The sequence below is a fragment of the Saccopteryx leptura genome, chromosome 5, assembly GCF_036850995.1.
Source record: "Saccopteryx leptura isolate mSacLep1 chromosome 5, mSacLep1_pri_phased_curated, whole genome shotgun sequence".
Classification (NCBI taxonomy): Eukaryota; Metazoa; Chordata; class Mammalia; order Chiroptera; family Emballonuridae; genus Saccopteryx; species Saccopteryx leptura.
This window is the reverse complement of record NC_089507.1, coordinates 1392402-1415313: the sequence shown is the minus strand read 5'-3', so window position 1 is coordinate 1415313 and position 22912 is coordinate 1392402. Positions and strand designations below refer to the sequence as shown.

General features: G+C 53.8%; 1 protein-coding gene and 2 non-coding genes across 3 annotated transcripts in view; 2 read left to right on the top strand and 1 right to left on the bottom strand.

The window, feature by feature from the left end:
• Nucleotides 1-1426: 1426 nt before the first annotated feature.
• Nucleotides 1427-22912, bottom strand: part of RNF4 (ring finger protein 4) — a 36194-nt gene continuing 14708 nt past the window's right edge. Inside the window, exons 2-8 of the mRNA XM_066385100.1 lie at nt 18222-18383; nt 15152-15266; nt 12570-12649; nt 5553-5562; nt 5032-5191; nt 4442-4490; nt 1427-3532 (exon numbers count right to left, since the gene is read on the bottom strand). Coding sequence (XP_066241197.1) covers nt 3383-3532; nt 4442-4490; nt 5032-5191; nt 5553-5562; nt 12570-12649; nt 15152-15266; nt 18222-18230 — 573 coding nt within the window. The 5' untranslated portion in view covers nt 18231-18383 and the 3' untranslated portion in view covers nt 1427-3382. The remainder of the gene's footprint in view (nt 3533-4441; nt 4491-5031; nt 5192-5552; nt 5563-12569; nt 12650-15151; nt 15267-18221; nt 18384-22912) is intronic.
• TRNAV-AAC (transfer RNA valine (anticodon AAC)) lies at nt 3976-4051 on the top strand. Its single transcript has one exon. It is a non-coding gene; the product is annotated as a tRNA-Val (tRNA).
• On the top strand, nt 10393-10468 carry TRNAT-CGU (transfer RNA threonine (anticodon CGU)). The gene has a single exon. It is a non-coding gene; the product is annotated as a tRNA-Thr (tRNA).

Below are 22912 nucleotides of genomic sequence, written 5' to 3'. Positions count from 1 at the left end.
CTTCCAGAAGTGCGGCGGGGGCCAGATAAATGGCCTCAGGGGGCCGCAGTTTGGGGACCCCTGCTATAGGACCTACTGTGCAGCCAGTTTCTCAGCAGCTGTGAAGGGGCTTGGGGCTCAGGGCCCGCCTGACCCTTCCCTTCCCTACAACCCTTCAGACCTCGGTTGTGGCTCAGCACCCCCTCCTGCCCTCCTGTACCTCACCTTTGCCAGTTCTGATTCACCACTGGCCTGGGGCAGGGGGCTACACCCCTCAGTGAATGTATATATACCCCAGGGCAACAAAGCTGGGTTTCTTTTTTTTAGATTTTATTTACTGGGGGGCAGGGGGAGCGGGAAGCATTAACTTGTAGTAGTTGCTTCCTGTATGTGCCCTGACCGGGCAAGCCAGGGTTTTGAACCAAGGACATCAGTGTTCCAGGTCAATGCTTTATCCACTGCGCCACCACAGGCCAGGCAGAGCTGGGTTTCCTGATGCCTGCCAGAGCCGCAGCCAGGACCGTGAGCATGGCTACGCCCACTAAGCGCTGAACGGAACCTTTTCTCTAACCATCACAACAGTACCCTGCTATCCCTCAGCCTGGCCTCTTGCAGCTCTGGGGACCTGTCAGCTGGCACAGGTGAAGGGTGAGCTCTGCCCTCACCGATTTTCTGGGAATCTCTGGCCCATCTTCAGTCTCGCTCGTAGAGCCCACCTAGGGCACTGCTGGACACACCACACAACACTCTGGGGCACCATGCCCACACGCAGAGCAAGTCCTCTGTCTGGGTGGCCAGGGTGGAGAGCACTAGACCATCACTAGCCAGAGCTTGGGTTACAGCATCTGCTCCACGAGGGAGTCCAGGGCTGGACAGTGTGCCTGCTAGCTTCTGGGTGGGCAGCCAGAGAAGCGATGGCCCTGCACACACATGGGAGACACCCTACACTGAGGCCCACTCTGGGCACAAAGGGGAGAGAATTGATTCCAGAGAGCTTAAGGATGCACAAAAAAGCCTGACCTGTGGTGGCACAGCAGATAAAGTGTTGACCTGGAAATGCTGAGGTCACCGTTCGAAACCCTGGTCAAGGCACATATGGGAGTTGATGCTTCCAGAAACCCTGGTCAAGGCACATATGGGAGTTGATGCTTCCAGCTCCTCCCCCCTTCTCTCTCCTCTGTCTCTCTCTCCCTCTCTCTCCTCTCTAAAAATGAATAAAATAAAAATTAAAAAAAAAAAAAAAAATGCACAGCCTGACCTGTGGTGGCGCAGTGGATAGAGCGTCGACCTGGAAATGCTGAGGTCGCCGGTTCGAAACCCTGGGCTTGCCTGGTCAAGGCACATATGGGAGTTGATGCTTCCTGCTCCTCCCCCCCTTCTCTCTCTCTGTCTCTCCGCTCTAAAATGAATAAATAAAAATTTTTTTAAAAATGCACAAAAAAGGATACCTGATTCAAATTACTGTTTTTATTTCCATTTGTAACACTAGCAGAGGGTCCAAAACAGACTGACATCATGGACAGAGTTTAAATGTAACAAAGATTTGGACTATGTACATTGAGCAGAAAGAGAAGGGGTTTTACATGTCAACCTTTTCCCACTTTGAAGTTTCTGATTGATAAAAACCAACATTTTTCCCCCCAATTTAATGTAATATGAAGAAATACAACTTTCACAATCAACCAACTGTCCTTAAACATAAATCAAGAGATTTTGGCTGTGGGGTCATCCTGGCTCCTGAAGTCTGGGTATTGTTAGAACGTAACAGAAGAGTGTTCCCACGAAGCCCAGAAGAAACTAATGGCAACCGTGTCCGGTGGAGGGCAGATCCCGGCACCCCACACTGAGGGGACCATGTCCTGCCCTCCTCGCTCCGAGCAGAAAGTACTCCTTTATTCAAACTAACTGGAAGTGAGCCAAACACCTAAAAACTCAGAATGAAGAATAAAACTTTTCACAGAAGAGGGACACTCCTTCAGCCCCGTTTAAAGTGAACAGTGCCAAGTCCCTGCTCCTTCAGAGGGAACCTGAAGGTCAGTTATTGCTGCGAAGCCCGAGGCCCCTCTCCACTCTGAAGACGCTTCTCGCACTAAGGCAGCTGTTTGGCTCCAGGCCCTGTGAGGGGGTGGGGGTGGAGGTGGAGGCAGGCTGGCCCCGCAGGCCTCCCCCACGGTCATCCTCGAGCCCTGCACACGAGGGGCAGACCGGCCACCCGCAGGACCTGAGGTCTCCTGTGCCGGCAAAGTCGAGCAGAGGGTGTTACCCGGGCGCCTTGGCAAGGAGAGCCCACTGAATTTTGCCAACTAAAATCTGTGGAGCAGTCAAAAGCCCAAAGGATCAGAGCCCAAATGGCCAGAAGAGCAGCTTCTGAAATGAATGTTGGTCGGTGGGGTGGGTGAGAAGGCCAAGGCAGTGCCCTGCTAGTCAGGTGGGCCAAGCTCTCTGAGACACGGGCCAGCTGCGACTTGGGCAACAACATGGACATGGGCTGATAAGGCCACAAATACTGCCACTTCTTCCCAGTATCCATGCTTGAGGAGACATTGGTCAGCGGGAGCTGAGGACCAGAGGGCATATGGTGAACACAGGAGGGCTTTTATCAGAAAAGAGTGGACACCGACCACAGGCCTGCCCTATTCACCTTGCATCGCCCGTGCCAGGTGATGAACTCTGGGGCCTGGTCAGTTCCTAAGAACAGGCGGTGGACAGGACAGGGCGGGCAGGCACTGGCCCCATGGGCCTGGGGGACAGGAGCAGTGCTGCGTCTCCTGGGCTGTGAGGAGGCAGAGGGCTGGACTGCACAGGGCACCCTAGGGACCCGGCAGCCCTGCAGAGATGCCTGCACGGCACTGTTAAGGTGTCGGTGGAGTCACAGTCACCTCTGATTCTTGAGAAGAAAAAAGTCCAGCGGTTGGTCCTTCAGGGACACATCCGGCTTGGTCGCTGTGGTGGGCAGATACCCCGGGACGAGGTAGCGTGCCCGCAAGAGCGAGGTGGCCTGCTCACAGCCTGCTCCTTGATGACACTGCCAGGAGAAAGCTGGGCAAACTTTCCAAAGAGGGATACTTCTTGGCAAATGTGCAGGTTCCGCAAAGAGGCTGGCATCCTTTTCTTACCTCCAAGGTGCCCACTCCTCTCCTGCCCTGGCACTGGACCCCCCACAGGAGCCGAGGTGCCGACCCTGGACTGGCCTGGCTTTGGCTCCCGCTCCGCGTCATTACACTGGAGGTAACGAGAGGATCTCAGAGGGCGGGAACAGAAGAGCAGTTTATGTATCAGGCGTTGGTTTGGGAATAGTCTTTTTGAGCACAGGAAACTGGAGGCAGATCACCCACGGAAGGCCACCTGGAGAGCCCGCTGGGCTGTTGCTGTCCCTCCCTTCTCCTGGACGGCTCTCGACGTGTCATATGTAAATGGGGTGATAGCGTTTGTGGTTCATCTTCTTCCTGCAGGTTGGACAAGTGTTGGCGTTCTTGAGGGAGTCTCGGAGGCACTGGCTGCAGAAGATGTGGCCACACTCTGTAGAGACGACGACACGTCCGTTCTGCACAATCTAGAAAACACAGCAAGAAACAGCCTTCACATGAGCCCTGTCCCAGAGCAGCTGTCCCCAGGGAATTCCACTCCCGCCACCCGTGATGAGGAGGCGATAGGGGAGGAAGGCGGCTGCAGCAGGGGCAGGGAGATGGTCTGCAGAGCTAAGAGCAGCAGCAGCTCAGGGGTCCGGGTGACCCAACCTGCAGGTCAGGAGAGGTCAGGGCTGCGCTATGGGCCCACCATGGGGCAGCGCTGCAGGGCTCAAGGGCCACAGGGAACATCAGAAGCTTGTCTGGTCTGGGAGAGGGAACACACAGGGCTGACGCAGGAACACAGGAGCCAGAGTTGAAGGCTGCAGGGCCCAAAGCTGGCACATTCTCCCTTCACACACACATGTGCGACAGGCCACGAGCCAGCCCCGGTGGGACGACAGAAGAGGTGTCAAATCCCACCCGATGAGCCCTGGCCGGTTGGCTCAGCCGTAGAGCGTCGGCCTAACGTGCGGAGGACCCGGGTTCGATTCCCGGCCAGGGCACACAGGAGAAGCGCACATTTGCTTCTCCACCCCTCCGCCGCGCTTTCCTCTCTGTCTCTCTCTTCCCCTCCCGCAGCCAAGGCTCCATTGGAACAAAGATGGCCCGGGCGCTGGGGATGGCTCTGTGGCCTCTGCCTCAGGCGCTAAAGTGGCTCTGGTCGCAACATGGCGACGCCCAGGATGGGCAGAGCGTCGCCCCTGGTGGGCGTGCCGGGTGGATCCCGGTCGGGCGCATGCGGGAGTCTGTCTGACTGTCTCTCCCTGTTTCCAGCTTCAGAAAAATGGAAAGAAAAAAAAAAAAAAAAATCCCACCCGATGAGAGGGTGCTCGCCCTCTCTCACTGAAGCAGTGTGGAAGTGGAGCAGGGAAGTCACTGCGGGGTCTGCTTACCTCCGAGTACCCATCCATGCAGATCGGACAGCTGACCATACCGGAGGGCCTAGAATACAGTGCTTCCTGTTAGTGCCACAGCAAATAAGTCCCACGTGCTCACGCTAGGGGGCTTCACACGGGCAGCAGTCCCCTCCCAGAGCCTCCCCTGGCCCTGCCTTAGCACAGGCACGCAGGGACTTAAAGGAAGGCTGGCGACCCCAAGGGGGTCAGCGGAGCCAAAAGAAAATAGGGACAATGAGAAGGTGCAGACAGCCCGAGTCACAGCGTCCGTCCCACCCAGCCCCTGCCCTCTCTGCCCCTGTCTGGGGCAGGGCCTGCGCCTGGCACCCCCACTTCAAGGTGGGGACAGCTGAGTCCTGTTCTGGGGAAGTCCCACCTGCACCCAGTCTCTGGAGCTGCCTCACCAAGTCCACCCCGGGCACAGGCTCAGAGCCCTGTGCAAAGGCCCAGTGTTTCCAACACTGCCCACCCTCCCTGCTGGGAAATGCATGAAGAAGACAGCCCTGCTCCAGGGCTGAGGCGGCCCCACGTGGCCAGAGGGCTCCCGGAGAGGGAACCTGTCCCCGGGGTGGCGGGCACACAGGCACCTGAGTCCGGGGGCTGCCTCCTCCCTGGCGTTTCTCGGAGTGTGTGTGGTCACATACACGTCTCTGTCTCTGGACGGCTCCTCGTCGTCACTGCTCACCACACAGCTGTCAGCATGGTCCTGGCGCTGCCTCCTCCCGTTCCTCCTCGGCCGCCTCCTTTCTGAGACACGAGTCACGCTCAGCACAGCACAGGGGTCGCCCCAGGCCACCACCCTCATTCCCGCCAACGGGAAGGCCAGTCTAAGACCCCAGAGAGATCATCTGTTGTGCCCAGCCACACCCCAGGTCTGGCCGAGCCCCAAGGAGGCCACCCTCCTGTCCGGCCAGGAGAAGCCCATCCCTGCCGACAGCAGACGACGGGCTGTGGGCCTGGCGTGCAGTGCTCCGGTGCCTCCTCCACAGGCACGGGGCGGACCGGCTGGTCTGACTACTGCACCATCACGGTGTCCTCCGCCTGGCCTTCTGCTCCCCACTCCATGTCAGGTGTCCGTCCAAATCCAATAAAAAAGGAAACCACTCACCATCAACAATCTTTTAAAAAGGAAAAAAAGAGAGAAAGACACAATCAGTTAGACATAAATGATTCCGTATCTTTTGAATGCATAAATTAAAATTGAAGCATGGACTTCAAATGCAAAATCCCCAGGGAGCAGCAGAGCGCCCCCACCCTCAGCAGTGTGGGGCAGCTGCTGCAGGGACCTGTGGGAGCTGCTGTCCGTGTCACCAGGGAAGTCACTTTGCCCTCTGGGAGCTGCCGACTTCCTTTTGTAAGAACAGAGCCATCAGTGCCCACTGCTCACCGTGCTGCTGTGAGGACTAAGGGAGACAAGGCCACAGGGCCCTGGGGACACAGAGCCCAGAACTAGCTCCACATGCTTGTCAAGGACAAGAATCTGACTCCACCTGGCCTGCTCCCAGGGCTGGGGCCTGTATGGAGGAGGGGGCACAGCGCTAAACACATTTATTTTTTTGTTTTTGATAGAGGCGGGCAGAAAGACAGAAAAATAGGAATATCAAGCTGTTTATGTGCCCTCACTGGGGTTTGAACTCACAACCTTGTCGTTTTGGGACAATGCTTACGACTGAGCTAAACTGCTAGGGCTACAAATGCTCTTAAAAACAATCAAAGAAACAAAGCAGGCCTGCAGGGACTAATAAGATCGGCACACACCAAGGACTGACATGATGCAGTTCTGTGTTCTGGAAGCCTACAGAAAAAGTCACTGAGAACTTGCCAAGCCCCTGCCTCAACACTCAAAACTTACAGCCAGACTCATTTTGCTACGGTAGTTTCCACCCACGTGACAAGTCTAAGTCCCCAGTCAGGTGTCTACGGGATGAGCAGTAGACGTGCCCCCGCTCAGGAGAGATCTCCTCCAAGAGAGCCCGCTGCCCTCTCCTCAGCTGCCCAGGGCCGCAGCGCCCATGCCGGTCAAGGCCGACTGAGGTGTGGGCTTACTCCTAGAGGCCTGTTCCTCCTGCCCTTCCATGCAAAGCGCCTGCTCCCACAGGTCCAATGTTTCTGCTTCAGGGCAACTCGAGTGGACTCGTGTCGGCCTGAGCCCATGTGGGCAAGCCCAGCAGACTTCCAATAAAGGGCAGGCTAGTGTTTCCATCAGTCCTCCCACTAAAAACAACAAACAAGACATGGTTTCAAATGAAAGAGGTATCAAAACAAAAGTATTAGGGTTAAAAGTAAAGGGAATACAATAACCTAGACAAGAAAATAAATAAAAGCACCACAGATTCTCAAAAAATTGAAGTCTAGTTTTGAAAGCCTCACAGAGAAACCAAAGCCCAGGCAGGCACCACGGGGCAGGTCACCCGGTGCCGACAGGCGTCCAGTAACCTCAGCCAATGGCCAAGGACCGACAGGCAGAATGTCCTTTCTGACCAGCAACGTAAAGAATGGGTAAAAAAAAAAGAGAGAAAGAAACTCCCAATGTTTGGAAGTTAAAAAAAATACAAATTTGATAAGTACATTGAATTGAATGTAAAATACCAATAACAAAATTTATAAGATACAGCTAAAGAAAATATAACTTTAAATGCATTTATTGGAAAAGAAATGATCAAAATTATTAGGTAAAAAAAAGAGCAAAATAAACCCAAACAAAAAACAATCAATGAATGAAAGCAAACTTACAAGAGAAAAGGATCCATAAAGCTAAAAGTTGGTTCTCTGAAAGATCTAATAAAGCTCTGGTGATACTAATCTAAAAAGACAGAAAACACAAATAACCAGTATCAGATATGAAAAAGGAGACATCACTACAGATCCCACAGAACAAAAGACATGATTATTTTTCTATGAACAAATTTATGTCAATAAAAGTGAAAGTTTTAGACAAAATCAACAAATTTCTAAAAAGTATAATTACCAAAACTCATCAAAACTTTGGGTTAGGTGTTGTCACTGTAGAGTTCTACCGAACACTTAAGGAAGAAATAGTTCCAATCTGTGACTTCTTCTGGAGAACAGAAGAAAAAGGGGCCTAATTCACTTTATAAAGAGTCCCACACTCGCCCTGGCTGGGCAGCTCAGCTGGTTAGAGCAGTGGTCTCCAACCCCCGGGCCGTGGGCCATTTGGTACCGGTCCACAGAGAAAGAAGAAATAACTTACATTATTTCCGTTTTATTTATATTTAAGTCTGAAAGATGTTTTATTAAAAAAAAAAATAACCAGATTCCCTCTGTTACATCAGTCTAAGTCTCACTCTTGCCGCTTGTCTCAGTCACGTGATACATTTATCCGTCCCACCCTAAACTAAAGGCAGGTCTGTGAAAATATTTTCTGACCTTAAACCGGTCGTGGCCCAAAAAAGATTGGGGGCCACTGGGTTAGAGCGCTGTCCTGAGAGGCTGACTCTCTGCGTGCCCCCCAGGGGAACACTGGGTTAGAGCACTGTCCTGAGAGGCTGACTCTCTGCGTGCCCCCCAGGGGCCACTGGGTTAGAGCGCTGTCCTGACAGGCTGACTCTCTGCGTGCCCCCCCCCCAGGGGCCACTGGGTTAGAGCGCTGTCCTGAGAGGCTGACTCTCTGCGTGCCCCCCAGGGGCCACTGGGTTAGAGCGCTGTCCTGACAGGCTGACTCTCTGCGTGCCCCCCCCCAGGGGGCCACTGGGTTAGAGCGCTGTCCTGAGAGGCTGACTCTCTGCGTGCCCCCCCCCCGGGGGCCACTGGGTTAGAGCTCTGTCCTGAGAGGCTGACTCTCTGCGTGCCCCCAGGGGCCACTGGGTTAGAGCGCTGTCCTGACAGGCTGACTCTCTGCGTGCCCCCCAGGGGGCCACTGGGTTAGAGCGCTGTCCTGACAGGCTGACTCTCTGCGTGCCCCCCCCCAGGGGAACACTGGGTTAGAGCGCTGTCCTGAGAGGCTGACTCTCTGCGTGCCCCCCCCCAGGGGAACACTGGGTTAGAGCGCTGTCCTGAGAGGCTGACTCTCTGCGTGCCCCCCCCCCAGGGGCCACTGGGTTAGAGCGCTGTCCTGACAGGCTGACTCTCTGCGTGCCCCCCCCCCAGGGGCCACTGGGTTAGAGCGCTGTCCTGACAGGCTGACTCTCTGCGTGCCCCCCAGGGGGCCACTGGGTTAGAGCGCTGTCCTGAGAGGCTGACTCTCTGCGTGCCCCCCAGGGGAACACTGGGTTAGAGCGCTGTCCTGAGAGGCTGACTCTCTGCGTGCCCCCCAGGGGGCCACTGGGTTAGAGCGCTGTCCTGAGAGGCTGACTCTCTGCGTGCCCCCCAGGGGAACACTGGGTTAGAGCGCTGTCCTGAGAGGCTGACTCTCTGCGTGCCCCCCAGGGGAACACTGGGTTAGAGCACTGTCCTGAGAGCCTGACTCTCCGCGTGTCCCCCAGGGGGCCACTGGGTTAGAGCGCTGTCCTGAGAGGCTGACTCTCTGTGTGCCCCCCAGTCAGAGCACATACAAGAAGGATGGCATGAATGAGTGGAAAACCAAATCAATGTTCCTCGTCCCACCCCTGCCTGCCTTCCTCTCTCTCTAAATATATCAATAAATAAATTAAAAAAATTTTAAAATAAAGATACCAATGTTTTGATACCAAAACTTAAGAAAGTGCAAAAGAAAAATTACAGACCAACCAATGTTATTCATAAAAACAGATGCAAAAACAACACGGTATAAAACATTAGCAAACTGAATCTAGCAATACATAAGAAGATAATGGCACGATCACAATGTTGAGGTTTAAAGACTAGAAACCAGCGTATTTATTCCCCATGTATAAGATGCACCCCTTCTCAAAAAAGTTGAGGCCTACAAACTGGGTGCATCTTATACAGTAGTGGTGGCATTTCAAATGCCACAGATGGAACTGAGGACCAGGCAATATATGAAGACAGTGATTCTCATCAGACGCAGACGAGGACAAGCTAATGGATGGGAGTTTTGACATTCATACAGTGATGAGGAGCTGTATGAATTTTACGGTGAATAAAACTTGAGTTCAATAACTTGATGTAATACTCCCCCCCCCAAATTTTGAGCCCCAAAATTAAGGTACATCTTATACATGGTAGCATCTTATACACGGGGAGATAGGGTAATTCTCCACTTCAACACAAGAAAGGGAAAAATTACCATTAGATGGAGTTGTAAAAATTAAACACTGATTCCCCAGGTGAAACTTGCAGCCAAAAAAAGAAAGGAAGAGGAATTTCTCCAATTAGATAAAGGGCATAAACACTCACCCTACAGCAGAGGTCTTATTAATGGTGCAACGTTGAAAGGGTTCTTTTCAGATTTGGAATGAGACAAGAATGTCATAATTTTCATTCAGATAAAAAAAGAAAACTTTAAAACACCATTTTTAACAGCAACCTAAAATAGTATGTACCTAGGAATAAACCTTCTAACTATACCGGCAAAACCACCACAGAGAACATTATAAACTTTAACAGGAGGAATTAAAGCCCCCATCTTGAACCACACACAAGTCAACTCACATGGATTATATCCCTAAATGTGAAAGGCAAAACAGTAAAACTTTCAAAGCACGGAAACATATTTATACAATGTAAAAATTTCTCCAACAAATCGATAACGTCTGTACATAAGTCAAAAAGAGGAAAGTCAAGCCTGAGTAGAAGGTACAAAACAACAAATGGCAGCCTCGTGTTTAGAACTTATAAAAGAAATTCTTAAAAACAGGACTAAGAAAGAAAACTCAACGAAAAAATGAAAAGAAAAAAAACCTCACTCTTAAAAAAAAGACAGGATGCTTTGTTCTACTCTAACTCCTTCAGCTATTTTAGAAGTTCTATACACAACATGTAAAAAACCTTAGAAATAATTCAAAAGACACTTCACTGAAGAGGGAAATAAACCATCAACAAACATGAAGGCCCTGGCCGGTTGGCTCAGCGGTAGAGCGTCGACCCCGTGTGTGGAAGTCCAGGGTTCGATTCCCTGCCAGGGCACACAGGAGAAGCGCCCATCTGCTTCTCCACCCCTCCCCCTCTCCTTCCTCTCTGTCTCTCTCTTCCCCTCCTGCAGCCAAGGCTCCATTGGAGCAAAGTTGGCCCGGGCGCTGAGGATGGCTCTGTGGCCTCTGCCTCAGGCGCTAGAGTGGCTCTGGTTGCAACAGAGCATTGCCCCCTGGTGGGCATGCCGGGTGGATCCCGGTCGGGCACATGCGGGAGTCTGTCTGACTGCCTCCCTGCTTCTAACTTCGGTATAACACAAACAAACAAAAAAACAAGACAAAACAAAAAGGTGTTCGATCCCAACAGTAATCAGGAAAACAAATAAAACTACCAATGGTTAGTCACGAGAACCTTCTACCCCTGAGTGAAGATACACTGGTACGACCTCTTTGGAAAACAGGACAATCTGGTAAAAAATCAGACACAGACACAGCTGGGCACCCGGCAGTGACGGATGGCCTTTCTGGGACACACAATGCCAGAAGTACAAGCTGGTGTTGCAGGAAAACCCCAGAGGAGAGGCACAGGCTCACTGCATCTCAGAGCATCTGTATCCCTCCTCACCACTGGGCTGCAGGTTCCCCGAGGCGGGAAATACAGTCTGGGTCAAGCGTCTGAAGCCACGTTGGACCCAGTATGTAGTGGCTAGGCTTAAAGAGACCCAGTGCCCAGGACACCTGGAAGAGGTTTATCACCAACAGGGGACAGTCACTATGTCCTGGAGGCAGAAAGTGGGGTCTTGTGAGCAGAACCCTGGCTATACCCCAGAGCCAGCCCATGGGGTACAAGAGACGGTAAGAACTCGGAACCACTTTAAATGTCAGTCAGCAATGAGGCTGCAGGTGTCAGCCCAGGTGCCAAATTCAGCCACCTCTCTGGGACTCTATAGTGCCACAGGGACGAGCAGCCGAGCTGTGTGACATGCGACCTCCCAACACTGACCAGGCCCAGACAGAAACCAGTTCCGGCCACACTCGCTCTGACTTGCTCCTGAAGCCCTGGCCTGTCTCCGGGAAATGCCACCCCTCTCCAGGAGCCAGCGCCTCCCGAGTCCCCCTCTGACGTGCTGGGGCACCTGACAGGGGCTGCTGCCTGTGCTTTGGGGTGGAGCTCAGGGACGGGACGGCAGGGACATGGACACACGACAGGACAGCCCAGTTCTTTCAGACCCAGCCAGAGCCTAACTCCGAATCTGTCAGGACAGTCCCATCCTCACCCTCTGCTTTCTAACAGTCTTGACGTTTCTCAGCACAGCCCTATTCGGAAGTTCTTAAGCTGACACAGGGTAACCCCAGACCAGTGGGCCCCAAGGGGAGACCTGGCTACACGCCCCACACTACCTGCCGCTCACCTGCTCAGTGCCATCAAATGTCACTGCCTCCACAAATTGCTCTCTCTATTCAAAGGTGCCAGAGAGGTGTCCTGGAGAAATGCGAGCTGCCCTAGGACGGGGGATGACCAGCAACCCCCATCCTGACCAGCCCAGGACTCTTCCCTTGAGGGGCAAACTCTCTGCGAGTCCATACCTGGTGTTACAGAAAGGGGGCACCTGTCAGCCTCCTAGGCTCCACCCTCCCTGGAATCACAACACAACCGAGGCCCCAGGTGGTGACATGGGGCACCTGTATCCTTCGAGGCAGCTTCTCCTCCAGGAACTGGCACTGCTGGGCATGCACTCCCGCCCACCAGCCAGGCCAGGAGGTGTACACTGGCACTGCTAGGCACCACCCCAGGTGCCAGGCGCTCACGGCCAGCATCTCTCTTAGTCCTCACAGCACCCTACTGACTGAGACTGCAGGTCTCTCGAAGAACCAAGGGGGCGAGGATGAGTCACTTGCTCCAGGTCACACGCTGATGCAGAGTGTAGAGCTGGGGACTAAGGAGAAGGCCCCTCGGAGTTCACGATTGAGGAGGGTCAGGGGTGTGCAGGCTTCACGTTCACAGAAAACAAAGCCACCAGCGACTCCCCTGAAACACCTGTGCTGGGCTCATCACGGAATACAGGAGTATCATCAGCACAAACCTGAACTGGGCTCAAGGCCACTAGACCTCAACGCAGGCCAGGGGCCCCGACAAGAGAGAGCTCAAGGCTTACCACGACGGAGTCATTGTGCGTCAGGTCCACGACCACGGGCTCTAGAGACTCACAGGTGAGGTCCACGATTTCATCTCCGGCTTCAAAATAAAGCATTTTAACAAACATTAGAAAAGGAAAGCAGACATGCTAACTTCATTAATAAGATGACAACAGAGCTCAGACTTTCAGCAAAACCCTCCTGAAGTACCAAACGCAAAGAGCACGAGGACCAGCCCGTCAGGGTGACAACCAGTCACTGCCCTTCCAGAGCTGCGCTGAGCAGCAGCGCAGGGTTTTGACAAGCCCACGCTGGGGAAGGGGGCGGTCTGCGCACATGCGCACCTCTGTCCCCGCGGCCTCACACGGCCACACAGACGGACTCTGTGCCCACGCCTGCTCCCTCACGTGGAAGAGGCAGTGACCTGAGGGAAGTAGTGAGGCCTGCTCCGCTCAGGGCCCTTCTCTTTGGTTGGGATGGGCCTGAAACCTCTGCTTCCCCAGCAGAAGCAGGTGGCTGCCACTTACCCATAAATCTCAAGACATCCTTTTTTTTATGTATTGATTTCAGCGAGAGAGGAAGGGAGGCAGGAGAGCGAGACAGAAATATCCAGCTGTTCCTGTATGTGCCCCGACTGGGGACTGAATCAGCAACCTCTGCGCTTCAGGATTATGCTCTAATTAAGCGAGCTGTCTGGCTAGGGCTCAAGTCATCCTTAGCTCAACAGTTTCAACGGTTTTTTTTTTTTTTTGTATTTTTCTGAAGTTGGAAACGGGGAGGCAGTCAGACTCCCACATGCGCCCTACCGGGATCCACCCGGCATGCCCACCAGGGGGCGATGTTCTGCCTATCTGGGGCGTCGCTCTGTTGCATCCAGAGCCATTCCAGCGCCTGAGGCAGAGGCCACAGAGCCATCCTCAGCGCCCGGGCAAACTTGGCTACAATGGAGCCTCGGCTGCGGGAGGGGAAGAGAGAGACAGAGAGGAAGGAGAGGGGGAGGGGTGGAGAAGCAGATGGGCGCTTCTCCTGTGTGCCCTGGCTGGGAATCGAACCCGGACTCCTGCACACCAGGCCGACGCTCTACCGCTGAGCCAACCGGCCAGGGCCTAAACATTCTTTTTTATTTATTTCTCTTACAGAGACAGAGAGAGTGTCAGAGAGAGGAATAGATAGGGACAGAGAGGAACGGAGAGAGATGGGAAGTGTCAATCATCAGTTTTTCCATTGTGGCACTTCAGTTGTTCATTGACTGCTTTCTCATACGTGCTTTGACCGTGGGACTATAGCAGACCAAGTAACCCCTTGCTCAAGCCATCGACTTTGGGTGCAAGCTGGTGAGCTATTTTTTTTTTCAAACCAGATGAGCACGCACTCAAGCTGGTGACCTCGGGGTCTCGAACCTGGGTCCTCTGCATCCCAGTCTGACGCTCTATCCACTGCGCCACCACCTGGCCAGGCGCAAGTTGCTCTCTTTAAAGTCAGTTTTCATGCATCAGTTATAAAAACCATCTTAATATATGCGGTGTAAAGGGACTCAATTTAGGTCACTGGCAACTTTCCTGAGTGGGAAGTGGGAAAAATTCAGCCTGGCATTTGCCTAGACCAAATTCTCTTCAACACAGGAAGCTCTGGCCACATGTTTGCCTTTTGGGGCAACTCTTTAGTCTTAATGAAAACGAGAAAAGCCTGACCTTTGGTGGCACAGTGGATAAAGCATTGACCTGGGATGCTGAGGTTGCTGGTTCAAAACCCCAGGATTGCCTGGTCAAGACACATACTGGAAGCAACTTAGATGATGCTTCCTGCCCCCCTTCTCCCTCTCTGTCTTTCTAAAATCAATAAAATAAAATAAAATTTTAAAAAGAGAGAAAAGTAAAGCTGAGTTGTTCACAAGGCCACGCAAACTGGAGATACACTTTCAGATGGCGTAGGTGGGCTGGGGCTGCCTCCCTCCTCCCCCACTGCACATCCTCATGAGGCTGAGTGGCCACGTCAGACCCACGGAGGTCCTCGGGCACCAAAGGGGCAGCTCTGCTCCATTTAGTGTAAGTTGTAACAGAGGTGAGCTGAGACTGTCTGCAGACCACAGACTGATCCAGACTGACCAGCAGGCACAAGTACAGAACACAAGAGGAGGCTGAGAGCCAGGCGAGCACATGCCCTGGAGGGCTTTTTAAGCCACAATGAGGAATGTGGACTTTATCCTGAGGCCACTGGGCAGACACTGGAGGGTGAGCAGGACAGTGACAGGACCAGCTCTGAAGATAAGGAAGGCCACTCCCACCACAGTGGAGAAAACAAACGGAAGGGACAGGGCGGAGGCAGGGTGCTAGTCTAGGGGCTGGGCAGTCATCTGGGTGAAAAGGAGAAACAGAAAGATGCTGATCCATGCCACCCCGTCCAGTGTGTCCCAGCCACTGACTCGCTTCACTGGCATGACGACTCTGCACAGCAGGTATGTTACTGGCATGCTTCAGACAAGAAAACCTAGCCCCATGGCTGCTAACTGGACACCCACTGACTCCAGCAGGTATGGTCAGCCATGCCCATGCACGCGCCACCATGCCAACACCCATGGTCACGGTGTCCCTGGAAATCTTACCGCTTTCCACGAGTTCTATGGGTTCTGTTTCCAAGGCCACCTCGGGGGTGGGAGCTGCTTCCCGAGTTCGCTTCTGGGCTTGCCTAGAATTGACTGCCGCTCCACGCCGCTTCCTCTGAAAGCATCCAGGGGACAAGAAAGAGTCATGTGAGCTCCCGCCTGGCAGGATTTCAGCAAGACAGACTGTTTAGAGAAACCACCCAAAGCACACAGCGAACACAAATTCTATAAAGTAGGACTTGTCTGTCAAACTTCCTGTCTGCCAGAAGCACAGGACCCTACTGGAGCCTCTGGTCCAGGACTTCGTGTGCACTGACAGACCTAGATGCCATGAATTTGTTTGCTCATTGAGCCCCTTTCTTTTTCAACCCAAAGACCTCCAGTTTCTCCCATTTCTCCCCACTGTGGAAAGCAGGTCCATCCAATGTGCAAACAATCATTCCCTCACAACACCAAGAACCGGAGTTTCTAACCCTGTTCCCAGGGCTGCCCAAGAGCCAGGCCTCTGCAGCCAAACTCTGCCCGACTTCCTTCCACAACCGTGAGTCGCCCCAGCATTTCCGACCGGGCCAGCCCTGAGGAGCAAGTCAGGGCGCGCCCCTTGCCGTCTTCCTCAATCAATAGAACCTCCCAACCGAGCCCGTCACCTTGCTGTTTTATTCCTATACGGCAGCACCTGCACCCCATCTCCCTGCCCTGTCCTGCCGCGCTCAGGCCAGACTGCTGTGTCCCGCTGCCCTTCCCCACGGCTGACGAGGGGCCGCCCCATAACTACTGAGTCTAAACTTCCTTAACAGCAGCAGCTGCGCAGAGCCACTGTGGGCGCAAAAGCACAATCATGAAAGGCCATTACCACCTACCTCCCTACATGCCATACTGGGCGTTCTGTCCCCGGGGACTCTGGGAGGAACGGACACGCCTAGGAGACCTGCTCAAGATTCCAGAGCACCTACCACACCTCAGCCCAGCCCCGTTAGGCAACAGGGAACCCTGATTCTGCCTCTGGATGCTACTGTGTGTCACATGGCAGCCTGAGGAGCTGGGTTTAGCAACTACCCATTGATCAAGGGGCAGGGACCATCCTCAGGGGCCCAGAGAAAGTGAAAGCAGTTTAATCTCCGGTGAGGCGTGGCCCTGTCCCAGGGGCCCATACTCTGTCCCAGTAAGACTGCTGTTTACAGGTTTCCCTCGCTGCCTCCAGATCACCCAGGGCTCTGCCGTACCTTTTACCCCATTCTCTTTGATGCTGTCCTTGTATCTTTCTTCCTTTGAAAAGGACCGAATCCTTCTCTGTAGACACTGCTGAACAGAACCCTCCTGCCCCACACCACAGCCACCTCGGTGGTTTCTGATCCCACGGAGGGAGTGCAGCAGCAGCTACAGGCCCCGGCCAGAGTCCTGGTGCTACACCTGACCACCTCGTCGTGGACACTATGATCGCATGTCCCCCACAGCAAGCCCCCTCCCTGGATGCTCTCCTGCCTGTGCCCAGTCTGCACTCCCCACCCCTCCCCATCTCACCCGGTCAGTTCTTACAGCTTGCGGGAACCTCCTCCAACATGACCTTGGTCATGAGGACCGCCCTCCCCCCACCGCCGACTAGCTGGGCCCTCCTCCTCCACCTGCGCTCTCTGTTAGGTCAGGGCCCACTCGAGAAACTGCAGATGATCTGCCTAAGTCTTTACATAATCGCCCTCCTCTGCCATGTCAATCGCCACTGCTCTCCCCTTCCGGCTGGCAAAGCCCACTAGGGTCCACACTGTCCCATCACTGCCCCACTTTGAGGTAAATAACAAACCACATTCTGAGAACGTTTTAACCAACTTCTTCATCTTCTTTTTTTAGAGAAAGAGATGAAGAGAGATGAGAAGCATCAACTTGTAGTTGCAGTACTTTAGTTGTTTATTGATTGCTCCTCATATGTGCTTTGACGGGGGCCCAAGCCGAGCCAGTGACCCCTTGCTCAAGTCAGTGACCTTGGGATCATGCTGATGATCCCATGCTCAAGCTGACAAGCCAGTGAGGGACCTCATGCTCTAGCCAGCAACTTCAGGGTTTTGAACCAGGGACCTCAGCATCCAGGTCGACGCTCTATCCACTATGCAACCCCTGGCCAGGGTTCTTTACACATTTTCCTAAAAGCCTACACAACTGCCTGCTCAGATCCTGCCTGAGCAGGGAGGGGGCTTCAGAGGAGAGGTACCAGGCTTGGGACATCTGCTTCCCCACGGGTGAGCTGCAGCGGCAATCCACGGACAAGGGACAGGTAGGAGATCATGTGTGTTTTAAGGGTAGGTCCACGGAAATAAAGGTCCTTCTGTGTAGGAATACTGACAATGGACCTGAAGTGGTCCAGGTGGATGGACCGGGGAGAGGTGAGGGCAGTGAACAAAACTGAAGGGTTTCTACTACTGAAGGGTCACGCTGGGAGCTGCTGGTTCAACCGCATCCTGCCCACCTCCCGCCACCATTCAGAGCACTCCGGAACCTGCAGAGAAAACAGGACTGACTCGCACCTGGTCACCCAGATGTGATTTTAAGGTCTTAGAAAACAGCTGCTCTGAATGTAGATCATGAGCAACCATGCTGGTACACAGTCAACAGGGAGAGGGACCTTCAAGCATCCTTCCCTGGAGTTCAAGGGGCTCCTGTGATCTGGGCTACACCAAAGCAGCGCCGCCTCAGCAACCTGATGGGAGCTTGCAACAGCAGTTACAACGCACACCGACTCTGGTCACTGAGGCTGAGAGAACTCCCCCCGCAGACCCCTCCCACTGCGTTCACAGGGGACCCAGAACCACGTAGAGAAGAGTGACAGGAAAACGGAAAACTGGGATGTGGATGATTACAGAAGCCAGAGCCCTAACAATCTAGGACACCGACAGCTGCTCTGGAGGCACGCAACTTCCAAGTCCTCAGCTTTCTCCAGCACCCCACCCAGACACCTGCCCCGACTCAGACAAGCACGCTGCTCTAACTCCCAAAGGTCCCCACCTGGGCTTAATGTATCGTGCAGAGTAAGGTAGTTGCTTAGCCTTGGGAATAAAACTTCTGAGATGATAAAACTCACCGTACTCATGGTGCTCTTTGGCTGTGATCTGTAGAGAAGACAGTGACCGGAACCAAGGTCTGCAGGGTACCTAACGTTCTCAGTCGCTCACGCTCACTGCTTACTCATCCTCTGGCTAGCATGGGCATCTGGGGCCACAGAGACTTCTTGTACCTTCAAATCCTGAAAAAACAAAGATATCAAGTTGACAAATGCTGCCACCTGCACTTTAAACCACGCTCTATTCCACCAGTCACCAATCCTTTCTGTTGGCGGGGAATTTGCTCAAGATAAGGCAACCTGTCCTTAACCCCACATTCCTCTAGTAGAACACAGGACCACTGATCTCAAAGCCTGTGACCCTGCCCTCTGTCCTGGTTCTTGAAACCCTTATGACACCTTCTGGGAAAGAGAAGAGAATCAAACTGCCACATGTGACCTTGTCAACTCCTCTCAATGGGAAGCGAAAGAGCTTCACAGGCTGGAGGGAGCCCAGAGCCCTGGCTCTTCCCACGAAGTCACTGTTGTCTTCTGGAGGAACTGAGTGTCTAGCTGAGGAGACAAGAGCCACCCACTCTGATTGACCCTGTGTGCCCAGCCGAGACTCCTGTCCCTGCCACTGGGTGGATGGAGAAGGACAAGAACGTGGACGGGACGGCCGAGCAGGAGGTTCTCTGAAGGGCAGAGAAAGAAAGTGCAGAGGCTGCTGGAGAATGAGGGGCCCTGGGTCTCACCGGGAGGTGGCAGCTAGCCACGGCCAATTGGGTGTCAGGGAGGCAGTGGATAAGGGAGCAAACGAGAAGCAAAACCCTGCAGTCCCAGGCTGGGAGTCAAAGACAGGAGGGGGCTCTGCGGTCACTAGTCCTAGGTGACAGTGGTTTGGATCAGGACAGTGGTTGTCAAACTTGAACTGGCACCAGGTTTACCTGACTCAGCAGGTCTGGGACAGGGCTTACAATTGTGCGTTTCTTTCTCTCTAGCTTTTTTTTTTTTTTTGAGAAAGAGGAAGAGGGGGGAAAGAGAGAAGCATCAACTCCTTGTTCCGTGTAGTTGTGCCACTGTTTCTCATCTGTGCCCTGACCAAGGCTCAAACCAGCGACCTCAGGGGTTTAGCTGGTGACCCCTGGGTGGAACAGGGGCCTCTATACTACAGGACAATGCTCTACCCACTGCACCTACACTACAGGACAGTGCTCTACCCACTGCACCTACACTACAGGACAGTGCTCTATCCACTGCACCTATACTACAGGACAGTGCTCTACCCGCTGCACCTACACTACAGGACAGTGCTCTACCCGCTGCACCTACACTACAGGACAGTGCTCTACCCGCTGCACCTAGACTACAGGACAGTGCTCTACCCGCTGCACCTACACTACAGGACAGTGCTCTACCCGCTGCACCTACACTACAGGACAGTGCTCTACCCGCTGCACCTACACTACAGGACAGTGCTCTGTCCTCTGCACCTACACTACAGGACAGTGCTCTACCCACTGCACCTACACTACAGGACAGTGCTCTACCCACTGCACCTACACTACAGGACAGTGCTCTACCCGCTGCACCTACACTACAGGACAGTGCTCTACCCACTGCACCTACACTACAGGACAGTGCTCTGTCCTCTGCACCTATACTACAGGACAGTGCTCTACCCACTGCACCTACACTACAGGACAGTGCTCTACCCACTGCACCTACACTACAGGACAGTGCTCTATCCACTGCACCTACACTACAGGACAGTGCTCTGTCCTCTGCACCTACACTACAGGACAGTGCTCTGTCCTCTGCACCTACACTACAGGACAGTGCTCTATCCACTGCACCTACACTACAGGACAGTGCTCTGTCCTCTGCACCTATTCTACAGAACAGTGCTCTACCCACTGCACCTACACTACAGGACAGTGCTCTGTCCTCTGCACCTATTCTACAGGACAGTGCTCTACCCACTGCACCTACACTACAGGACAGTGCTCTGTCCTCTGCACCTACACTACAGGACAGTGCTCTACCCGCTGCACCTACACTACAGGACAGTGCTCTGTCCTCTGCACCTATTCTACAGGACAGTGCTCTACCCACTGCACCTACACTACAGGACAGTGCTCTACCCACTGCACCTACACTACAGGACAGTGCTCTGTCCTCTGCACCTATTCTACAGGACAGTGCTCTACCCACTGCACCTACACTACAGGACAGTGCTCTACCCACTGCACCTACACTACAGGACAGTGCTCTACCCACTGCACCTACACTACAGGACAGTGCTCTGTCCACTGCACCTACACTACAGGACAGTGCTCTACCCACTGCACCTACACTACAGGACAGTGCTCTACCCGCTGCACCAACACTACAGGACAGTGCTCTGTCCTCTGCACCTACACTACAGGACAGTGCTCTGTCCTCTGCACCTACACTACAGGACAGTGCTCTACCCACTGCACCTACACTACAGGACAGTGCTCTGTCCACTGCACCTACACTACAGGACAGTGCTCTACCCACTGCACCTAGACTACAGGACAGTGCTCTGTCCTCTGCACCTACTCTACAGGACAGTGCTCTGTCCACTGCACCTACACTACAGGACAGTGCTCTACCCACTGCACCTACACTACAGGACAGTGCTCTACCCGCTGCACCTATACAACAGGACAGTGCTCTACCCGCTGCACCTACACTACAGGACAGTGCTCTACCCGCTGCACCTACACTACAGGACAGTGCTCTACCCGCTGCACCTACACTACAGGACAGTGCTCTACCCGCTGCACCTACACTACAGGACAGTGCTCTGTCCTCTGCACCTACACTACAGGACAGTGCTCTGTCCTCTGCACCTACACTACAGGACAGTGCTCTACCCACTGCACCTACACTACAGGACAGTGCTCTACCCGCTGCACCTACACTACAGGACAGTGCTCTGTCCACTGCACCTACACTACAGGACAGTGCTCTGTCCTCTGCACCTATTCTACAGGACAGTGCTCTACCCGCTGCACCTACACTACAGGACAGTGCTCTATCCACTGCACCTACACTACAGGACAGTGCTCTACCCACTGCACCTACACTACAGGACAGTGCTCTGTCCACTGCACCTACACTACAGGACAGTGCTCTGTCCACTGCACCTATACTACAGGACAGTGCTCTGTCCTCTGCACCTATACTACAGGACAGTGCTCTACCCACTGCACCTACACTACAGGACAGTGCTCTACCCACTGCACCTACACTACAGGACAGTGCTCTACCCACTGCACCTACACTACAGGACAGTGCTCTACCCACTGCACCTACACTACAGGACAGTGCTCTACCCACTGCACCTACACTACAGGACAGTGCTCTGTCCTCTGCACCTACACTACAGGACAGTGCTCTACCCACTGCACCTACACTACAGGACAGTGCTCTACCCACTGCACCTACACTACAGGACAGTGCTCTACCCACTGCACCTACACTACAGGACAGTGCTCTACCCACTGCACCTACACTACAGGACAGTGCTCTACCCGCTGCACCTACACTACAGGACAGTGCTCTACCCGCTGCACCTATACAACAGGACAGTGCTCTACCCACTGCACCTACACTACAGGACAGTGCTCTGTCCACTGCACCTACACTACAGGACAGTGCTCTACCCGCTGCACCTACACTACAGGACAGTGCTCTGTCCTCTGCACCTACACTACAGGACAGTGCTCTACCCACTGCACCTACACTACAGGACAGTGCTCTGTCCACTGCACCTACACTACAGGACAGTGCTCTGTCCACTGCACCTATACTACAGGACAGTGCTCTGTCCACTGCACCTACACTACAGGACAGTGCTCTACCCACTGCACCTAGACTACAGGACAGTGCTCTGTCCTCTGCACCTATTCTACAGGACAGTGCTCTGTCCACTGCACCTACACTACAGGACAGTGCTCTGTCCACTGCACCTACACTACAGGACAGTGCTCTACCCACTGCACCTACACTACAGGACAGTGCTCTATCCACTGCACCTATACTATAGGACAGTGCTCTACCCACTGCACCTATACTACAGTACAATGCTCTATCCACTGCACCTATACTACAGGACAGTGCTCTACCCACTGCACCTACACTACAGGACAGTGCTCTATCCACTGCACCTATACTACAGGACAGTGCTCTACCCACTGCACCAACACGCACTTCTCACAAGCTCCCAGGCAATGCTAAAGGTGTTGCCCCAGAGGCTACCTCCCCAGCAGACATCCCAACCTGTGCTCTCCTGACCCGGTCAGCCCATCTTTCTAAAACATACAGCTGACCACCGCAGCCTTTGCCTGGCCCCTGTCAGGCCATCACTCCTAAGCATTGCCTGTGGAGACGAGCTGGCCTTGCAGCCAGGAGCCTCCATACCCCTCCCTGTGACCTTAGGTGAGGCACTGAACTGCTCTGTGCCCCTTCCTCACCGGGTGTGGGGACTACAGGGCCAGCGTGGAGTGCCCAGGGAGCTGCCACAGCTGCCCCTCAGGGGCCAGCATCCCCACTGCACAGCTTAGAGCAGGTGCACGGCTGGTCCCCCCACCTTGCTCACTTATCAGCATGTCCCCTGCCCTGAGCAGGCAGCAGTGAATGACCCTGCCACCACTGCAGGCCTGGGAGGGAGAAGGGGGCGCTGGCAGGTGGTCGGGCGTGGC